The sequence below is a fragment of the Petaurus breviceps genome, unplaced genomic scaffold (assembly GCF_028583685.1).
Source record: "Petaurus breviceps papuanus isolate PSGF00001 unplaced genomic scaffold, PetGlider_PUasm1.0 207, whole genome shotgun sequence".
NCBI lineage: Eukaryota > Metazoa > Chordata > Mammalia > Diprotodontia > Petauridae > Petaurus > Petaurus breviceps.
This window is the reverse complement of record NW_027185850.1, coordinates 29,748,943-29,768,670: the sequence shown is the minus strand read 5'-3', so window position 1 is coordinate 29,768,670 and position 19,728 is coordinate 29,748,943. Positions and strand designations below refer to the sequence as shown.

General features: G+C 45.8%; 2 protein-coding genes across 2 annotated transcripts in view; one reads left to right on the top strand and one right to left on the bottom strand.

Moving 5' to 3' along the window:
- The window catches only part of LOC138165029 (nuclear autoantigenic sperm protein-like), a 570,370-nt gene that overhangs the window by 95,787 nt on the left and 454,855 nt on the right, over positions 1–19,728 (top strand). Inside the window, exon 2 of the mRNA XM_069093096.1 lies at positions 15,423–15,582. Within this exon, the coding sequence (XP_068949197.1) occupies positions 15,536–15,582 (47 nt within the window). The 5' untranslated portion in view covers positions 15,423–15,535. The remainder of the gene's footprint in view (positions 1–15,422; positions 15,583–19,728) is intronic.
- LOC138164847 (DET1- and DDB1-associated protein 1) lies at positions 6,187–6,821 on the bottom strand. Its single transcript, XM_069092769.1, has one exon. The coding sequence runs from the start codon at positions 6,750–6,752 to the stop codon at positions 6,444–6,446; it is 309 nt and encodes a 102-aa protein (XP_068948870.1). The 5' UTR covers positions 6,753–6,821; the 3' UTR covers positions 6,187–6,443.

Sequence of the window (19,728 nt, the reverse complement as noted above, 5' to 3'; positions counted from 1 at the left end):
TGTAAGTTGAGGGGGGGGGGCAGTAATGACATGGTCACACCTGTGCTTTATAAAAATCACTTGTCAGATAAATGGAAGATGGATAGGCATTGGAAGACACTTGAGGCAGGAAGACCAACCAGCAGGCAATAGTCCAGGGCCTGCACCAATGGAGGGCAGCATTGGAGGAGAGAAGCAGTACATGTGAAAGCTGTTCGAAGATAGCACTGATGGACCTTGGTGACAGATTGGATCTGAGGGGTGAGAAAGGGAGAAGCTGTGACCCCTGTGACAGGGAAGGTTTGGGGGGAAAAGATAATGAACTCAGTTCTGGACATGCTGGATTTCAGATGTCTGACGGGTAGTTGGAGATGTGAGGCTGAAGATCTGCAGAGAGGTCAGTGCTGGCTAAGCAGATGTGAGAATCATTAGGACAGAGATGATACTGGGCTCCACGGAGCTAAGGAAGTTCCCAAGGGACACAGTATAGAGGAAGGACAGAAGAGGCCCAGGACAGAGGCCTGTGGGACAACAACAGTTAACAGATAGGGCCTGGATGGAGCTGCAGCAGAGGAGACCAAGGAGGAGAAGTTGGGTTTACTATGTGCATGTAAATTCAGCACGTCCCAAACAGAACTTACTGACTTTTCCTCCAAACCCTCCTTCTGGGCTAGTGTCGAGGCCATCACCCAGGCTGGCATCAGGTCACTCTCCTTCCACATCCGCACTTGGTTGCCAAGTTTTGTCATTTCTACATTCACAGCATCTGTAGCAGATGTTCTTTTCTCCACTCACACAGCCACAAGCCCAATTCAAGCCACCATCACCTCCCAGCTGGACTAGGGCAAAAGCTGCTGCTTGGTCTCCCAGCTCCAATCCATTCTCCATCCAGCTGTCAAAGTGATTCCCTAAACGAGAGATTCTCTCCAGGATCAAATATAGTTTTTTGTTCAGAATTAAAACTTCTTTATAACCTGGCTTCTTCCTACTTTTCAACTCTAATTATGCTCTACTCCCTTCCAGACTCTCTAGAGACGAGCAATACCAAACTATTTGTCTTCACACATCATCATCATCATCACCATCACCACCAAAACCATAACAACAACAATAACAGCTAACATTTACATAGCACTTCTATGTGCCAGGTCCTGTGCTAAGCGTTTTACGTATATTATCTCACGGACCCTCACAACAACCCTGGGAGGCAGGTGCTACTATTATTTGCATTTTATAGGTGAAGAAACTGAGGTAGAGAGAGATTAAGTGACTTGCTGTAGCAGCAAGCACCCCAGCATCTCCAGGGTGGCTGCCTATACAGGTTCTTAGATTTGCTTTTCTAAAGGAAAGCAACTCAAAATGGGTTAACAAGCTTAATCAATCAAACATATATCGTTTACCTAGTTCAGGGGAAAAGGTCAGCACCCCGAACTTCAGAGTATACAGAGGTCACAAGCAGAAGTTACAAGAACATTTCAGCAGACAGGCTTCCAAACTGTCAAACCATTACATACATCCATACCTAATCCCGGTTACCAGAGAGGGAAGCATCAACATCTGGGTTTTCAAAGCCAGGGGGCTCTCAATAGCTGCCCAGAATCTCATCTGGTCAAATCACACAACCCTTCTCAAAGTGAGCCCCAAAGCAAAGCCTCCCATCAGGGCTTATATAGCCTTCTCCTGGCTCAAAGAATGTAACAATCCTGTTGACCCACTACCCAATCACAAAGCACCAAGGTGTGGGCGGTCCTGAAAAACAAGCCTCCCACCACAGGCTCCAGGTGCACTTAGCCTCGGGGCAGGGAAGATCTTAAAAATTAACATTCCTATACCACTTGCCCAGGGTCACACAGCTAGTTAAGCATATGAGGTGAGGTTTGAACTCAGGTCTGTGGATCTCCAGGTCTAGCCTTCTATCCCCTAAGTCAGGACCTTCCCATTTTAATTCTCTGGGTTCTGGTAATTAATGTGCTACATGGGGTATACTTGAGCAGAACACCTCACATGAGGAAGCAAAGTGGAGACTGTCCATAGGAAGGCAGCCAGGATGGTGAAAGGACTCAGTTCATGCTGCATGAGGATCAGCTGAAGGAAGTTGCTGAGCCCTTCCCCAGTTGATGGCCACTACTTTCTTTCCAGTTCTTTTCTATCTTCACCCTCTCTCTATTAACTGGCTCCTTCTCTTCAAACATGGCCCTCATTCTTCAAAAGGAAACAAACAAAACAAAAACCCACCTTCACTAGACCCTGCCATCTCCTCAGGTTATCATCTATAGTGGTGGAAACATGGTGGGGAGAGAGAAACTGATAGATAATAGAGAGACACATGATAAACTTTGTGCACCCACATATATAGATGTATGTATGGGTAGAGGGATAGATAGATAAATGACAGATACCAAGACAAAGTAAGTGATGGAGGACATCATATAATATGTACATATTGCATATAGATGGATAGATAGAAAATAGATATAGATGGAGATAGAAAAATGGGTAATAGACTATAGCTGGAGATGGATGATAGGATATTTATTTATCATGGGCTTGCTGTGTGCCTGGCACTGTGCTAAGCACTGGGGATACAGACCCAAACAAGCAAGTCAGTCCCTGCCCTCAAGAGAGACCACTGGTGACTTTAGTGAGAGCAGTTTCAGTGGAGTGATGGATAAGGTCAGAAGCCAGACTGCAAGGGGCTGAGGATTGAGGGGAAAGGACGTGTGTGTAGACAGCTTTTTCAAGGAGTCTGAGAAAGGAAGAGTGGTATAGATGATAGCCTTGAGGAGATGGCAGGGTCTAGGGAAGGTGGGTTTTTGTTTTCTTTTGAAGAATGGGGGCACTTTTGAAGAGAAGGAACCAGTTAATAGAGGAAGGATGAAGATAGAAAAGAACTGGAAAGAGGCCCATCAACTGGGGAAGGGCTCAACAAGGTGTGAGATGTGCTTGTGATGGAATCTTACCATGACTTGAGAAACAACAAATAGGAAGAATTCCAGAAAGCATGGGAGTGTCTGTAAGAACTGCAATAAAGTAAACAGAGGCAAGGAAACAAGATACACCACTCCTCCAACAATATAAAAAGAAAGAACAGTAGCTGACAAATTTTCTGGGATTATGGACTCTCTCCCTTGCTCTACACTTTAACTGGCAGGTCTACGGTATCCCTCCCAGGAGACAGGCCAGTTGGCCAAGGCCAATTGGATACTACCCAAACTCTCTCTCAAGGTCCCAAGAATAACCCTCGTGTATAGGGTGCTACACATGCTTCAATCAGCCATGAAATATTTGAACTCCCACTAATGTTGTTCCCATTTACACAAAATCAGTCCCAATGATACCATTCACTTTTTTTTTTTGGAGGGGGGAAGGCAAGGCAGTTGGGGTTAAGTGACTTGCCCAAGGTCACACAGCTAGTGTGTCAAGTGTCTGAGGCTGGATGTGAACTCCAGTCCTCCTGACTCCAGGGCTGGTGCCCTATTTACTAGCTGCCTCAATACCATTGACTCTTGAACATGGAAGTATTTACTAAGCAGTAAGGCAAAGGCAAGAATAAGTACATTTATTCAATAAAAAGTCACCACAATACTTGTTCAAGAAGGCAAAAGTGGGAATATTCAAAATATACCAGTCCGCCCATAAACCTGGATCAAGCTCTTACCGCCAATGCACAAGTGATCAGAGTGGGCAACAACCAGAAAATTAGAGAGGGCAAAAATATTACCATGTGAACGTCTTCAGCAGAGCATAAGGTGAGGGGAACCTGAGGAGCTTGGATTCCAGAGAGTTGTGGCAACCACAGCCTGTTCATTCATTCCCTCTCTGGCCCTGCCCCTCCCTTAGGATTACCCCTCAGGAAGATCTGTCTCTCTCTGGCAGAATACCCCCACAAATGGCCATAATCATTCCAGGGCTATTTGCACTCCCATACTGTGTCTCAGCCTCACCCAAGAGTCTCTAGAGAGAGCATGGAACTCCAGTTCCTTTGAATTGAATGAAAATCTGTCAGCTCAAATTCTCTCCTCTATTTGGTTCTCCAAAGCCTGACCTTGAAAGGTGTCTGATCAAACAACTGGAGAGTGAAAAGACAGGTCATATCCAAGACTCCCTGTAATAGCTAATCCTGGACTTGTTTCCAGAAGGATTGCATCATCTCCTTTACCTTTATAAGAAGCTCTAAACTTCTACATTCTACTCTTTGCTGCTCCTGGTTTCCCAAAGCTAGGCATTGGCTCCTCAGGACATTATAGCCTAACTGTGACCCAGGCATCCCCAGCAACTGTGCAGGCAAAATTTCCTGCCCTCCTCCCTTCAGCCCACATGCTCTAGGGAAGTGGCCATAAGACTATTTGGGGAAGATGAGAAAGAATGAGCAGCAAATCTCAGCAAAGCAATGATCTAAGACAATTCCAAAGGCAAATTCCAAAATACTATCCACATCCAGAGAAAGAATTGTGGAGTCTGAATGCAGATGGAAGCAGGCTATTTCCTTTCTCTCACTCTCTATTTTCTTTCTCATGGCTTTCCCTTTTGTTTTCATTCTTCTTTCACAATATATATAACCTATATCAGGTTGCTCACTGTCTTAGGGAAGGGGGAGAGGAGGGAGGGAAAAAAATATCTGGAGCTCAAAATCTTGTAAAAGTGAAAGCTGAAAATTCTCTTTGCATGTAATTAGAAAAAATAAAATACTACTAAGTGGGGAAAAAAAAGAATTAGTAGCAAAAAAAAAAATCATGCATTGATGAGCTGTGATGTGTATCCCAGATTTCTATGTTACCTTTTCTCCTGTCTTAAAAACTTACCTGATTGCATTAAGTGCCCATGATCCCTTTATTTCACAGATTCTCAAGAGTCTCCCTTTATCCTTGACTCCTCACTTAACTGAATCTGCTCTCTCTAATGTCACCAGCAATCTCTTCAAAGCCATGTCTGAGGATCTTTTCTCAGGCCCCATCCTTCTTGACCTCTCTGCAGCCTTTGACACTGCTGATCACCTTCTCTTGAATACATTCCCTGGCCTATGGAACATGAATTGTACATAGCATGCACAGATAATATTTGTTTACTTCCCACTCACCACCCCTGGGACTCACACACGTGGGGAGGTATAGCCCTTTTCCACCCCCAGCATCATGGTCACCTAGCCATGTGGCAGCTAGTGCTGTCTATCTTTTCTGGTTCTGAGTTTGTTCTTTCCTGATCTTAGAGGAATGAGTATAATATTCTGAAAATGATGTCTAGAATTGGAGGCAAACTTGTGAAGTTAAGAGGTCAAAAGGTCCTAGGACCTTTGGGTTAAATAATGGTAGCAGGTTGTGGCAACCACTGAAGAACTCTTAGAAAAGATACCACTATTGTTGGACAGTGCAGAGGCAAGGCGAAATGGAAAATGCCTCAACAAACTCCTTTATGCTGTACCCCTTTCCTTTTCTGATGAGTATCATTTTTTTTAAAGAGACTGTAACAATCAATAGTTATGTTACTGAATCCTGTTTTAAGTCATTGTCAATGAGCACTATGAGTCTTCTGTGTTTAAGCATTTCTTTTATGTGCAAGAAATAAATACCAATTCCATACCTGATTTGTGTGGTACATTTGTAGTAACTCTTTTTACTTCTGACTTTGGAAAGAACTAGACATGAGCCAAAACTGAAGCTCTTTTTTTTTTTTTAAAGAAACATCCTTTTATTTGATTGGAGAAGTTGAACACGCCAGTCCTTATTAAAATGGTGTGTGTGGGGTGGGGGGGGAAGAGAAGGGATTAAAAAAAAAAAAAAAGGAGTTGTTAACTCCAGCTTCCTGGAATGGAGGCCCTTCAGTTGGGGCATTCAATAAGGCCCAAACATGCAGCCTTTGTCAAGTGCCCAGAGGACATGAGAGAAGCCCACAATGAACCTTCTAAACTGACCAATTCCATCAGGGAGGGGCCCAACAGTTTTTTGAGGCTGAGGGTGAAGCTGAAGGCAAATCCAGTGGCCTCCTAGGGGCCTGCCATTGGGAGGAAACATTGTGAGCTCCAAAAGGTCCCAGAAGAAGCTTGTGGGTAAGGCCTGAAACGCCCAGGCCAAACTGTCACCAAACCCCCACCCCCAGACCCTAGGACTAGGTAATGCCCTAGCCCTAGAGGGGACAGACACGTAAGGCTGTGTTTGGCTCCCACCTTTTCCCAGCTACTTCCGAGTTAATTAAGTAACAGATCTAGTAAAACCTGGAAAAAAAAAAGTGACCATGTATATTTTTTTTAAAGCATCTACCAATGTTACACTACACCATCCGATGACTTGCTTTTAACCATCACTCCATACATTTTACAACATAAATAAAAATTACGGAAATAAATACATTGGCTCCTATGAAGTCAGAAGTGGTTTGGGCTGCATAGTGTGGAGGGAAGGGGCTTATACACTGTGATGAAACAAGACAGGAAGCGCCTGTAGACAAGTTGTTGAGGGAAAGCAAGAGTCCTAAGTGTCTTCGTTCATGTCCTGGCTGTCTGTCCTGGCAATTTTTCGGGGGGGCGCTGAACTCTCACCTTCTAGTTCTACTTGTTCCTGGTCTCTCTTCTTTGCAGCATTCTTTTTGTCCCATTGCTGATGAAGATAACGTAAAAGAATGTTTGTCTTTTCTGTTACGATAATCTGTTCTGATGGATATTCTCTTGTAGGAAGATAGACTGATGGACGTCTGTTCGAGGCTTTGCACACAGAATCAGCATGAAATCTACTAAAATTGCTTTTGTTGTAGACGGGCAATCCTTTCAAAAAATCTGCCATCTTCCTCTGCCTCTTCCTCAGCCGCCGCCGCCGCCACTGCTGCCGCCGCAGAACAACTTCCAGCTCGACACTCCAAAACTGAAGCTCTTAATAGTCTATGGGCACCAGAAGTATAAGAAAAGGATTGCTAACCTTTCTCATTAGAAACCAGCCTTCATCAGATTGAACCTAATAGAAGACTCTGTGCCTGGATCCATAGCAGAAGAGCACCTCAGGGAGAAGGTGTGGGTGCAATGGTTCAGCCCCCCCTGGGCCCAGCAGTCATCCCTCAGTGTTCACTTATACAAATGTAAAAACTTGTAAAGAAAATGTTTCAACCTGTTTAAATATCTTTTAAGTAAAGCGTTTCGGCGGGTTTTGAACCCATTTGTTAAAAAGATGAAAATGCAATACCTTCTTATTAGTTTGTCAGGACAACCCATTGGCATCAAAGAAGATGGCACTTTATGAATTGAGATTAGCCAAGATGGTGGAACAGCTGAGTTTTCCTCGACACAATTTTTCTAAAAAGATCTAGAAAATGCACCATGCCAAGCACAGTGAGTCTTTTTTCCATCCCAGGTGGGAACAGGCAGATTGAAAGATAGAACTTCAGATACTAGAGAAGGAGTCTAGCAAAGAACAGCTGGGCAGAGCATTCCAGTGCAGGGACTGAGCAAGGACCATCCCACTAGGGCAAGAGGTCCGCATCCCCTTCAGAAGGTCTGACCCTGGCCAGGTGTAATGTAATGCCAAAAGAAGGCAACTTCCCAGGTTCAAAATACCAGCATAGGTGCTCTCTATTTTATTCAGTGACAAACCAAGAACAGAGAAGATCAAAACATGACATCATTCAAAATACAGCATTTACTAAGTGTGATTAAATAATCTCCAAGTACTACCCCACCCCAGGACCTTCCAATCATTCAATCAATTACAAAGTCTCCGTTCTAAATACTTCTCCACTCCTAGGCTATACCTTAATTAAGTCCACCACAAAACCCCTCTTCTCAAATGGAGATTAGTTTCCAAACATAGGTAAAGTACCTTCATTTGTCAATCACAGAGCACAATAAGGTCAAAAGTTCCCCACCCCTGGATCACAATTGAATCTACCCCAGAGTTACATCAAGTTTAAACACAGCACTTAATACCCAAATGGAGGTCTTTTCTTCATCTCCACACGAGGCAAGTTCTCAGCAATCTTAGTTCCTGGGGAGACAAGGCTTAGCAAAGCCACAAGATACATTGCCAGTCCCTTCATGAATTTATCCTCTGTCTGTAGAACAGTCCTAGAACCCCTGGACACATTAGCAAAGCCCTCTCCCAGGATTTCTGTAAACATACAACAAGAAAATCCTTCTTCAGGGCTTCTGAACCAACAGAAAGGCTCCCAGACCCCTGCAACAACAGCACTGTCCCTCACCAGTGGACAGTATTCACTCTCTGTCTGCAGGACAGTCTCAGGCCTTCTTAACCAAATGCCAGGTTCCAGGACTTCTTCAACAAAAGGACAGTCTTTCACCAGTGGACAAATCTGGCAAAATAACATCAAAACAGACAGACAAAGTACCAGCAAAACAGCCATGTCTCCTCAGTCCTTGGCAGCTCAGGGGGCAGGTCTCAAAAGTCCAGGGCAATTCAGAGCGGCCTCCAGCAATTCTCTTAGTCTCTCTCTCTCCACGAGGTGCTGCTTCCAAAAAGATCTTCTGCCTCTCTCTAGTGTCTCTCCAAATCTACGTCACCAGCTCCTCCCAGTTCAGGACTTTCTTTTCACATCAACAAGCCCATCCCACAGGTGGGATTAACAAACTCTGGGTTTTAACACAATCAATTTGAAAACCAAGCCAATACAGGGGAATCTTTAATTGCCATTACTATCACACCAGGAGCAGGAAAAGGCACTGACTGGAAGTTTTATCCTTCACTGTAAAGTGCTGGGTCACAGATACGGTGCGGACATAGGAGGGGACCTGTGCCTAAGGGTTGTAGTTCAGGACAAGGAGTGGTCATAGGCTTTAGGTATGTACTGAGTTAGGAGCATGTGTAGAGCCATCTGCACTATAACCTCTCTCCCCCAACACAAAGTCCAAAGTCAGGAAATAAGGCTGGAAGAATGGACAAATCCATAAAAAGCTGTTATAGTGACAGGAATGCTCAAGACACATATACAGGAGAAGAGAATGAAAGCAAAGCCTTAAAGGAAAATTTAGCTTGACAGTACATCCTAAATGGGTATGTGACCTTAATTTTTTTTCTTTTTGGAGGGGGGAATACAGGGCAATTGGGGTTAAGTGACTTGCCCAAGGTCATATGGCTAGTAAATATTAAGTGTCTGAGGCCATATTTTTTTGAACTCAGATCCTCCTGACTCCAGGGCCTATGCTCTATTCACTGTGCCACCTAGCCACCCCATTTTGTTGCTCATCTTTCATTCTTTTTTTAAATTAAAAAAAAATTTATGTAATCTTATTGGAGCAGCTAGGTGGTGCAGTGAATAGAGCACCAGCCTTGGAGCTAGGAAGAACTGAATTCAAATGTGACCTCAAACACCTACTAGATGTGTGACCCTGGGCAAGTCACTTTACCTCAACTGCCACAAAAAAAAATAACAATCATTATTATTGGTCACAGAGACTCAGGACATAGTGAGAGCATTAAGATTTTTTTTTATCATTAGCAAAGAAAATATTATTTCATCTTTCTCTCACCCTTTAAATATTAAAGATCATACTATTGAAAAAATTGCAAAAGGAACGGATCATACACTTCTCACAGTTATGGTAGAAGATGTACTCTTAAACAAACAAGAGATAAAGGCAATTACAAAGATAAGATAGATAACTTTGATTTCTTGAAACTGAAAAGCTTCTACATATTCAAAATTAATGCACCTATGATAAGAAGAGAAGTGGTCAAATGGGAAAAAATTGTTTGCATCAGATTTCTCTAATAAGGGTTTGGCATCCAAGATGTATACAAAATTAATAAGTACAAATAAGACTAATACAATTCTCCAATATTTGAGAGGTCAAAGGATATGAACAAACAGTTCCAAAAAGAATAATTGCAAAGTATTCACAGCCACATGAACAAATGCTCCAAATCACTACAAATAAGAGAAATGCAAATCAAAACAACCTTGAAGTTTTATCTCATAACTGGCAAAGACGACAAAAATGGGAATAGTCAATTTTGGAAGAGTTGTGGGAAGAAAGGCAAACAGGTGCATTTCTGGTGGAGCTGTGAATCATTTACAACCATTTTGAAAAGCAACTTGGAATTCTATGAAAAAAGCAACAAAAATATTCCTACCCTTAGATCCAGAGATTTCACTTCTGGGCTTCTACCCCGAAGAGGTCATTGATAAGAAGAAAGTCCCTGTATGTACTAGTTATAGCAACACTTTTTGTAATTGCAAAGAACTGGAAAGAAAAGAGATGCTCATCAAGTGGGAGAATAGACAAAAATAATGATTCATAAATGTAATGGAATCTTACTTTGTTGTAAGAAATAAAGAATATGATGGAATACTGAGAAGTATGGAAAGATTTGCATGAACTGATGCAAAGCGAAATAAGCAGAGCTAAAACAATGATATATACAATGACTATAACAATGAAAATAGGAACCACCAAAAAAAACCAAAGGGAAATATTGCAAAATTATGAAGAGCAAGCATGGGTGGAGAGGAGTGATGAGATGATTGCTACCACACACACACACACACACACATACACACACACACACACACACACACCCCTTTGTAGAAGTAGGAAGTCCACAAACATTCATATGTACCGTGCATAAGTTCTTACTTTTTGAATGCATTTATTGGTTATGCTGATTTTTTCCTCTTTATTTTTCTGTCTTACAAAAAAAATACTATTTGTTATAAGGGATGGCTCTCTGGCAGATTGAATAGAAAGGGGAGGGATAATATCGAAAACTGTGGTGATGATATAAAAAAATACAAAAGTCATCAATATTGATTTTAAGAAAAAGAAAAGCCCACTTTAAGCATAGAATTTGGAACTCAAACCTTTAAATAACAATGTTAAAAAATTGGGGAAAAAAAAGAAAAATGAATCTTGTGATTAAGCAAGGCATAGCCAATAAATAACAAAGTGCTTCAATTTGGAGCCAAGGCACTTTTCCAGCTATGATAGCTACTAAAAGCAAGTACTGAATTTTGAATCCTTGTATCAGTATATCAAGTTAGCCAAGATTCGAAAAAAAATAATGAAGTGTATTCAGTCACAGATCTCTCATTAAAAATCATTATTGGAGCAGCTAGGTGGTACAGTGAATAGAGCACCAGCCTTGGGCCAGGAAGAACGGAATTCAAATGTGACCTCAAACACCTACTAGATATGTGACCCTAGGCAAGTCACTTAATCCCAACTGCCAAAAAAAAAAAAACCCCAATCATTATTATTGGTCACAGAGACTCAGGATGTAGTGAGAGCATTAAGATTGTTTTTTATCATTAGCAAAGAAAATATTATTTCATCTTTCTCTCACCCTTTAAATATTTATTTTTGTCTAAGTTTTATAAAAGAATATTTATTAAGGGCTTACCTTAGGGCAGCCTTGTGCTAAGTGCCAAGGCACTAAAGTAGACACTGTCCTCCAGGAGCTCCCATTTAACAAAAAGTTAATTCAGCAAGGGGAACTGGAATGGGGTGTGAGAGAGTAATAGCTACAATTATGAGTACAACAGTCTATGTATGCAGTTTGTGAATGTACTTATTTACTTGGTTCATTCTAATTTTCTTTCTTTTTTTTTTTTGCTTTTTGGAGGGGGAAAGGTAGGGCAATTGGGGTTAAGTGACTTGCCCAAAGTCACACGGATAGTTTTTCTGTTAAGTCTCTGAGGCCAAGTTCATTCTAATTTTCAAAGAATGTTCTTTAAAGTCTCATGCTTGTCGCACCAAGCTGTGCGTTCACTCTCCAATACTTTCTTCCATAACTCTCTTTTCAAATTTTTTTTCTTATCACTCATTTCTTTTCCAATTATTTCCTCTACGTATATGGGATGGTACACTCAAATATCTTTTATTGATAGGTTTGTATGATCAAAAATGTTTGGGGATTATTGCCTTCAGATCCTACAGCAGTTAACTTATCCTGTCCCCTCTTCAGTTGGAATTATCTTAATTTGGTCTTGTAGTATTTTCCTATACTGCATTACCAGGCTGACCAGAAATATCTTTTCATGCCAGACTCCAATCTTGGCTCAGCTCATGGACCAATTCTTAGAGTAAGCCCCTACAGAGGGATAGTCTCCCCTCCTCCACCCAGCTGGTGAGCACTCTCTTCCCACTCAGACTACCCTGAATCTCCTTGTTTCAGCCTTCCAATAGAGAATGCTCTAGGGATGAGAAGCTGTTTATTTTTTCCCTCCTTCCCCATCTTCCTTAGCAGCTAACAGCCACGGGAGTAAGACTGTCAGGAATGCTGGTTTTATAAATAGGCAGGAAGGAATAAATGGGAGGACCACAAGAGGAGAGGTTGGGATCGGTGGTGGGGAAGGTTGCAGCAAAGGAGGAGAGGCTGAGGATGTGGAAAGACTTTGAGGATTTAGAGAAAGAGAGGGGATGATGGAGCTCAAACCTTTATAGGGACCTGCTTTTCCAAGAAGGGAATGAAGAGGCTTAGGCTAGGGGTGCTAGAGACCCCAAAATACCAACACACCGGGTCCTGCTGAATGAATTCAACTCAAGTCTTCTCTCAGCCAAAGAAAAGCAAAGCAAAGTTAATTAAAAGTTCCCACTTGTACTGGACACAGAGTAAGACTGTGCTAGAAAATTCTATGGCCCTATCACACTGGTGTGAGATGGGGTCTTATATACAGAAGGTTGTAGGAAGAATCTAAGGGTGGTCTAGAGGAGGAGTTTGGGGAGAGTCTACAGAAGGAGTTAATGAGGTAAATGAGTGATTAAGGGTGGGAAGTTGCTGGAGGCTACCAGGAGACTACAGACAATGGTGGGCTAGGCCAGTCCTAGGGTGGATTGATATTTTGATGGGCTCAAGGGTGGGAAGTAGATGGATGTAATGGGAATGCAAATTTGGAAGATCTTCCCTGCCCCTAGGCTAAAGTGCACCTGAAGCCTGGGGTGGGAGGCTTGTTTTTCAGTAGAGACTTCTTGATTGGCCAGTGAGTCAATAAGGTTGTTACATTCTCTGAGCCAGGAGACGGCTATATGAGCCCTGATGTGAGGCTTTGTTTTGGGGGCTCACTTTGAGAAGTGTTCTGTGATTTGATCTGTATTCTGGGAAGCTGTTGTCCAGGCGCCCCCCCCCCCCCCCCCCCCCCCCCTTTGAAAAACCCAGATGTTGATTTGTTATGGATGTAATGGTTGGACAGTTTGGAAAGCTGTCTACTTGATCTGTTTCTGTCTTGATAATTCTGCCTGTATACTTTGAAGTTCGGGGTGCTGACCTTTTTCCCCTGAACAAGGTAAACGATATATGTCTGACTGATTAAAGTAAGCTTGTTAACCCATTTTGAGTTGCTTTCCTTTAACAAAGCAGATCCAAGAACCTGTGTGAGCAGCCACCCTGAGGACGCTTGGGGTGCTTGCTGCTACAATGGACAATGGAGGGCTAGGCTAGTGTAGCAGCATGCACCCCAAGCGTCCTCAGGGTTGCTGCCACCACAGGTTCTTGGATCTGCTTTGATAAAGGAAAGCAACTCAAAATGGGTTAACAAGCTTACTTTAATCAGTCAGACATATATCGTTTACCTTGTTCAGGGGAAAAAGGTCAGCACCCCGAACTTCAAAGTATACAGGCAGATTTATCAAGACAGAAACAGATCAAGTAGACAGCTTTCCAAACTGTCCAGCCATTACATCTATACCCAATCAACATCTGGGTTTCAACATCTGGGTTTTTTCAAAGGGGGGGGGCCTCTGGACAAGGGCTTCCCAGAATTCAGATCAAATCACAGAACACTTCTCAAAGTGAGCCCCCAAAACAAAGCCTCACATCAGGGCTTATATAGCCTTCTCCTGGCTCAGACAATGTAACAACCTTCTGGACCCACTGGCCAATCAAGAAGTATCTACTGAAAAACAAGCCTCCCACCCCAGGCTCCAGGTGCACTTTAGCCTAGGGGCAGGGAAGATCTTTAAAATTTACATTCCCATTACAGCTAGTAACAGAGGTTTGGGCCCAGCCACAAAGTAAGGCTTATGACCTCATGCAAATACCTCATCCAGTGGGAAGATTTAATCAGAGTTCAAGGGGGGTTCCCAGAGCCTGCACCTCATCAGTAGGAGGGTAGGCTTTCTGCGGACAGAGAAGAAAAGAGGGGATGCAGCTGGGGTCTCCAGTAGGGAGAAGGCTTGGAACAGCTTTGGCTGGGACCAATTGTCAGTCGAAGCTCTGAGCGCTGGGAGGTCAGAGAGTGGGGTGGGGGGCTCAGGGCTGAGGACTGGAGGGGTGTGAACAGCATCCAGAGCAGAAGCCAGGAAATCATGGATGAATGGAGGACAAGTCAGTGGCACTGGCCAACTCTAGGGTCAAGACCCTGACCCTCAGAAAAGTGAGACCAGAGTTGGGCTGGTAGACTGGGAGAGCCCGGAGGTCACTGAGCAGTGGAGGAATGTTTTGGAAGGGGAGGACTTGGGGCGTGGGGAATGGCTGGCTGAGAGATGATGACCAGCAGGGGAAGTTCACAGGCCAAGGTCAGGACTCTAAGGTGTGTGTGTGTGTGTTGTGCGGAGGGGAGGCTCACAGGGCTGCTCCATCATCCCGCCTCCGCTTGAGTGCTTGCACTGACCCAGAGGCTCCCCAGCTCTGGGCACTTTCTGCTGCAGCAGCGCCCATTTTCGCGGATGGGGGCAAGGTAACAGCAGCCTGGGAGCCTAAGCTCGATCCCTTGCTCCAGCATCAGCCCCAGGCGCCCAGCGCACATTACAAGTTGGGGAAGAGGAGGGAATGAATGAACACTAGGAGGAGGAGCAGCGGAGTTAAAGGGACTAGAGGGTTTCAGCGGCTCGCGCGGTGATAGGCTGAGGACTCGGTTTGGGGCGGGACCAAAGGGAGCCCAAGGTAGGAGGAGACCCCGGCACTAAGTCTCTCGGGCCCGGGTGACGCTTTGAATGGAGAGCCGCGGGAGCAGCCTCAGCCAATAGGCAAAAGGCGTCCTTTTACGTCACCCGTTGCTGAGGCAGGAGCCATTCTGCTCCTCCCCCTCCTTTCCCTGCAGCCCTGGTCACAGTAATTAGGGTCGGCGCCGACACCTCTACCAGGAACGAGAGTGCCGGAGTAAGAGGCAGCTCGGGCCTTGGAGCCTACTCACCCCGACATGGTAGCTAAACGGGGAGTCTGGTGAAGGTTCGGGCTGCAGAGGAGACTTCAACTTCCAGCAAGCCTCGCGGCCCCTACTTCCGGAGCGCGCAGCCTACTGGGAGTTGGAGTCCTGGAGCACTATGGCATCTTTCCAGGGAAATGTGTTTTCTCCAGAGTCGTGGGCCCGCCGGCAGGGGTCGGTCTGTCTACTCTTACCAGCAGAACCGCCGGCTTGGCCAGGGCACTCCAAGTCCACCGACAGCAGGATAGCGAAGGAGAGGGACCTGGAGAGGGCGAGACCGGCGCTGGCCCTTTAAACGCGGAACGGAAGTGGGTGGGCGGGGCCCAGGGCCGCGCTATATAAAGCGGCCCGAGCGACGCGGGCTCTCCAATCTGCCATTTTCTGCTTCGGGAGCTGTGGAACTCTCGGCCCCTGTCTCCCCTTCCCTTCTCTCCTCCCCTCCCCATCTCTCTCCTCTGCACCCGTCCACGTCTGAGACACCATGGCCGCCGAGCCCGCCACGATCGCCGAGCTCGCCCAAGCCGACAAGTGAGTGGGCCAGGGGCGGGAGCGGGGCGGGGTCTGTGCCCGGTTCGAGCGAGGGGCCAGGGTGGGGGGCGGTGGCGGCCTTCCCTCCCCTCCTTTTCCCTCTCTGGTTTTTCTTTTGGTCGCCCGCCATCTTGCCGGCGCTGCGGCGGTTTCTCCATCTTACCCGCCCGGGTCCCGGGGAGGCCGGTGAGGGGAGGGGGTGCGGGGCACGTGCACGTGCACGCGCATTCCCTCAGTCTCTTGGCCATTCCGCTCCAGGTGATTTGGCGCCAAAAGAAAGGTTCCCTCACGAGGAGCGAGGCTGCCCCGGAGGGGGCGGGGCTCCTTAGCGCCTGCGCGGGCGCGTGCTGCTTAGGGGGCGGGGGTTTCCTGGCGTCTTAGCGCGCTTGCGCGGGCGCGTGCGGCGGAGGGGGCGGAGCCACCAGGAAGCGGGAAAACTCCCATTGTCTCTGGCGGCTCGAGGTGGCGGCTGGGTGAGGGGGGAATGCGTTGTGCGCGTGCGCGATTGGGGGCGGATCTAGTGCCCAGGTTTCGGGCCTCAGTTTCCCTTTTCCAAAGATGTGGTGGACGGAGCTGCGTGGGCCACATTTCACTGCAGCTTTATCCTGTAGTACAGGTTGAGGGGGAGAGGCATTCCCTGGGACTGGGTCCCTGGGCCTTAGTGATTCTCCCTGCGAAATGGGTGTATTAAGGAGACCCGCGGGCGCCAGCCATAGCTTTGTGAGCTTTGCCGAGGCGCATTTCTCTGCCTCCTCTGGCCCAGGCTGCGTGCAGTGCCGGTTCCGATTGGTCCATGGGTTCGCAGTCAGAGGAGTCTTGACACGTCCTTCCTCTGGCCCTTTGCCCCCAGGGTCATGGGGGGGGACCAGCCTGGGTCTGTGTGAGCCCCTGAGGAGGGGTGTGCCGAGCCTGGGATGGGGGGCGGGGCCGCCTATGCTAAGAGGCCGTTATGCTGGCGTGGGGGAGGGTTGGCACTGTATCTTGAGTGTCTCCCTAAGTTAAGGCACGTGGTGGGGGAGCCCGAGAGGATGGCTTGGCTTCGTGGGTTTCACCAGCAGGCAGCCCAGCCGAGGGGTGGAAATGATGGGACCCGAGCTCAGGATAGAGGAGGGGGGAGACTTTAGGAGAGTAATCCCGGAGTAAGTCCAGGAGATGCCGCCTTGGGAGCTGCTCAGGATTAAAGTTCTCCAAGACAGAATCAGTTCCAGTGGGAGGAAAAAGGAGACTTGCCCGGAGAAGAGGGTGCAGAGGTAGAGAAGAAAAGAAGGAAGCAACTCCAAATAATGAATGGAGTGTATCGCACTCTAAAAATAGAAATGCTAAAAGTTCAGAAAGACCTGCAGCTGGCAAAGGAATATAAAACAAGAAAGGCTATATTGGAAGAAGAAGGAGGCTCAAAGCAGGAGTGGGACCTGGGCTTGGGGTAGATGGGGTGATGACTGTGAAGAAAGACCACCGAGCTGCTCAGGTCTTGTTTTCATCTTTTGTCCACAAGGACAAAGTGGAAATGATGGAACAAAAATGACTGAGGGATGTTGATAGCCATGATAAGCAAGTAGTCCTTAGTCCTCACTGGGATGGTGGAAATTTAAGTCCCCAGGGCGAGGTGGTCCTGAAATCCCTGGCATGTATGGGAGTACTGAGCCTCTGTTTAGTGCTATGGGAAGGATCTTGGAAAACTGGCTGTGGATCACAAACTTGGAAAGGAAGGGCACATGTGAAGGGAAGTCAATGCCAAGGAGTGAGTGTGGCTTGGATTCCTGGGGAAAGTCTAGAACAGATCACCAAAGAGTGATCAGTGAGAAAGAATCTGCCAGTCTGGCTCTATCCAGCGCAGGTTGTGCTGGACCAACTTTATTTCCTTTTCGAACAATCATACTAAACTAGTAGATGAAGAAAATTTTGTTGTAGGTATAGTTTACCTAGATTTTAACAAAGTTTTTTTTTTTTTTTTATAAATCCTCTTAGACTGTTCTGGTGATGAACTGCAGAAATAGGGATTGGGCAATAATTTAACCCATTGGATTCAGAACTAATTGGATGAATGGACAGACTCCAGGTGGTTGTTATTGGTTTCCTGGCTTGGGTGATGATCCTGGGTTATTTAACATTTTTCTCAGTACCTTGGATAAAGGCATACTTGGTAGGCACAAAAAACTTGGCAGGTGATACAGAGCAAGGAAGGAGAGCTAATACAGAAAAGACAGGTTCCTAAAGAAAGGATCTTGATAGGCTAGAAAGAGCATTGGGCTGAATCTAATTAGATAATCTTCATTAGGAGTGAATGTAAAGCCTTACACTTGGGTATAGGAAATGAGTACAAATATGGAGGCATAAATAGATTTGAATGGAACCTGGAGCTGTATTAGGGCCATCTCTTTCTGGAAGAGAGAGGTCCTTGGTTTGTCATTGATAAACTAGAGAATGTACTGAGGAAGGGACCCAGGATGACCTAGGGCCACTTGAGCCCAGGTTTCAAGCCTTGGAGGATGGTGGTGGTGCCTGGACATATTTACTGGGAAGTTAGGAAGGGACCAAAGGTTTTGGGGACAGATAAGGGGTTGTGTTTTGGGCATGTTGAATTTAAACTGTCAATAGTGGACATGTATCTAGATCCAGATGTCCAGTAGGCAGTTGGAGATGTAAGACTGAAGGTCAGGAGAGAGGTTAGGACTGAATAAATCTTAAGAATTAACTGCGTAAAAGATAATTGAATCCATACAAGTTGATGAGGATAAGCAAGATGGTAGCATACAGGATTGAAGAACAAAGGACCCAGGAAATAGCCTTGGGAGACATCCACAGTTAGTGAATGTGATGTGGCTGAAGATTTCACCAGGAGACTGAGAAGGAGCTGATTAGCTGGAACCAGGAGAGAGCAGTGCCATTAAAACCTAAAGAGGAGAATATTTGGGAGGCATAGGTGATTGACAATGTCAGAAGTTGCTTGCAGAAAGGTCAAGAAGGATGAGGACTGAGAAAAGGCCTTTGGATTTGGTGATAAGAGATCATTATTAACTTTGAGGACAGTTGTTTCAGGTAAACGATCCTGAGCCATGCTCCAAAGTTAAGAAGAAATTGAGAGATAAGGAAGTGGAGGCAGATTATAGATGGTTTTCTCAAGGAATTTAGCCACAAAAGGGATGAGTCTGGAAGGGTCACCGTTTTTTTAAGGGTGGAGGAGATAGAGGTAAGTGTGAAGATAGCAGGGAAGTAGCCAGTAGAAAGGGAGGCACTGGAGATTCGAGACAGTAGGGATGAGCTAGAGAAGATGGGTATGTTCACAGAGACAAGGAGTAGGGCTGTCTCTGTGTGAGAGAGGGGCAGAGGACAAGCAGGTTGGGCGGGGGGAGATGAGGGAAGAAGAGGGAGCTCTTGGTGAATGGCTTTTTTGTAGTGAAATATGAGGCAAGTATTTTAGGTGAGACAGTTGAGGGAAGGGGAGCCATGGGAACTTGGAGGAGGGAAGAAAAGGTTTGCAGAAAGCCGCTGTGGTGAGTGGGATCATGAGTCTATGAGGGAACTGTAAAAGCATTTGCTTGCCCTGGTTAGGGCCCAGTTGAGATGAAATAAGAAATTGGTGGTAGAGGGGCAGCTAGGTGGCGCAGTGAATTAGAGCACTGGCCCTGGAGTTGGGACCTGAGTTGAAATGTGGTCTCACACTAAACACTAGCTGTGTGACCTTGGGCAAGTCACTCAACCCCAATTTGTCCTGCCTTCCTCCAAAAAAAGAGACCGAAATTGGTAGTAGATCCAGCCAGCAGGTTTTCTCCAGCTTCTTTCAGCTGTACATGAATAGAAGGGAAGGCACCAGGTGGTAGGAATAATCCAAGATGGTGGCTTACAGGGCAAGACAAGGTCTGTGCTGGGACTGGGGGTCAAGGGACTGGAAAGAAGAGACCAGTGCAGAGTTGAACTGATTCATCACTGGAACAATGGGAGAAGGAGGGGATGGCCTAGCAAAGAGCTGAGGAGCAGAGGGATTGGAGGTGGGGGCGGGGGGGAGCTAGGGGCTGTGGGGTATTTAGTGTGGGACTGGTACTTGAAATATATAGATGTGGAGGAAGAAGAAAGACAAGCATCTCATAAGTACCTTTTAGGTGCCAGCCACTGGTACTTCATAAATGATATCCTACTTGATCCTCA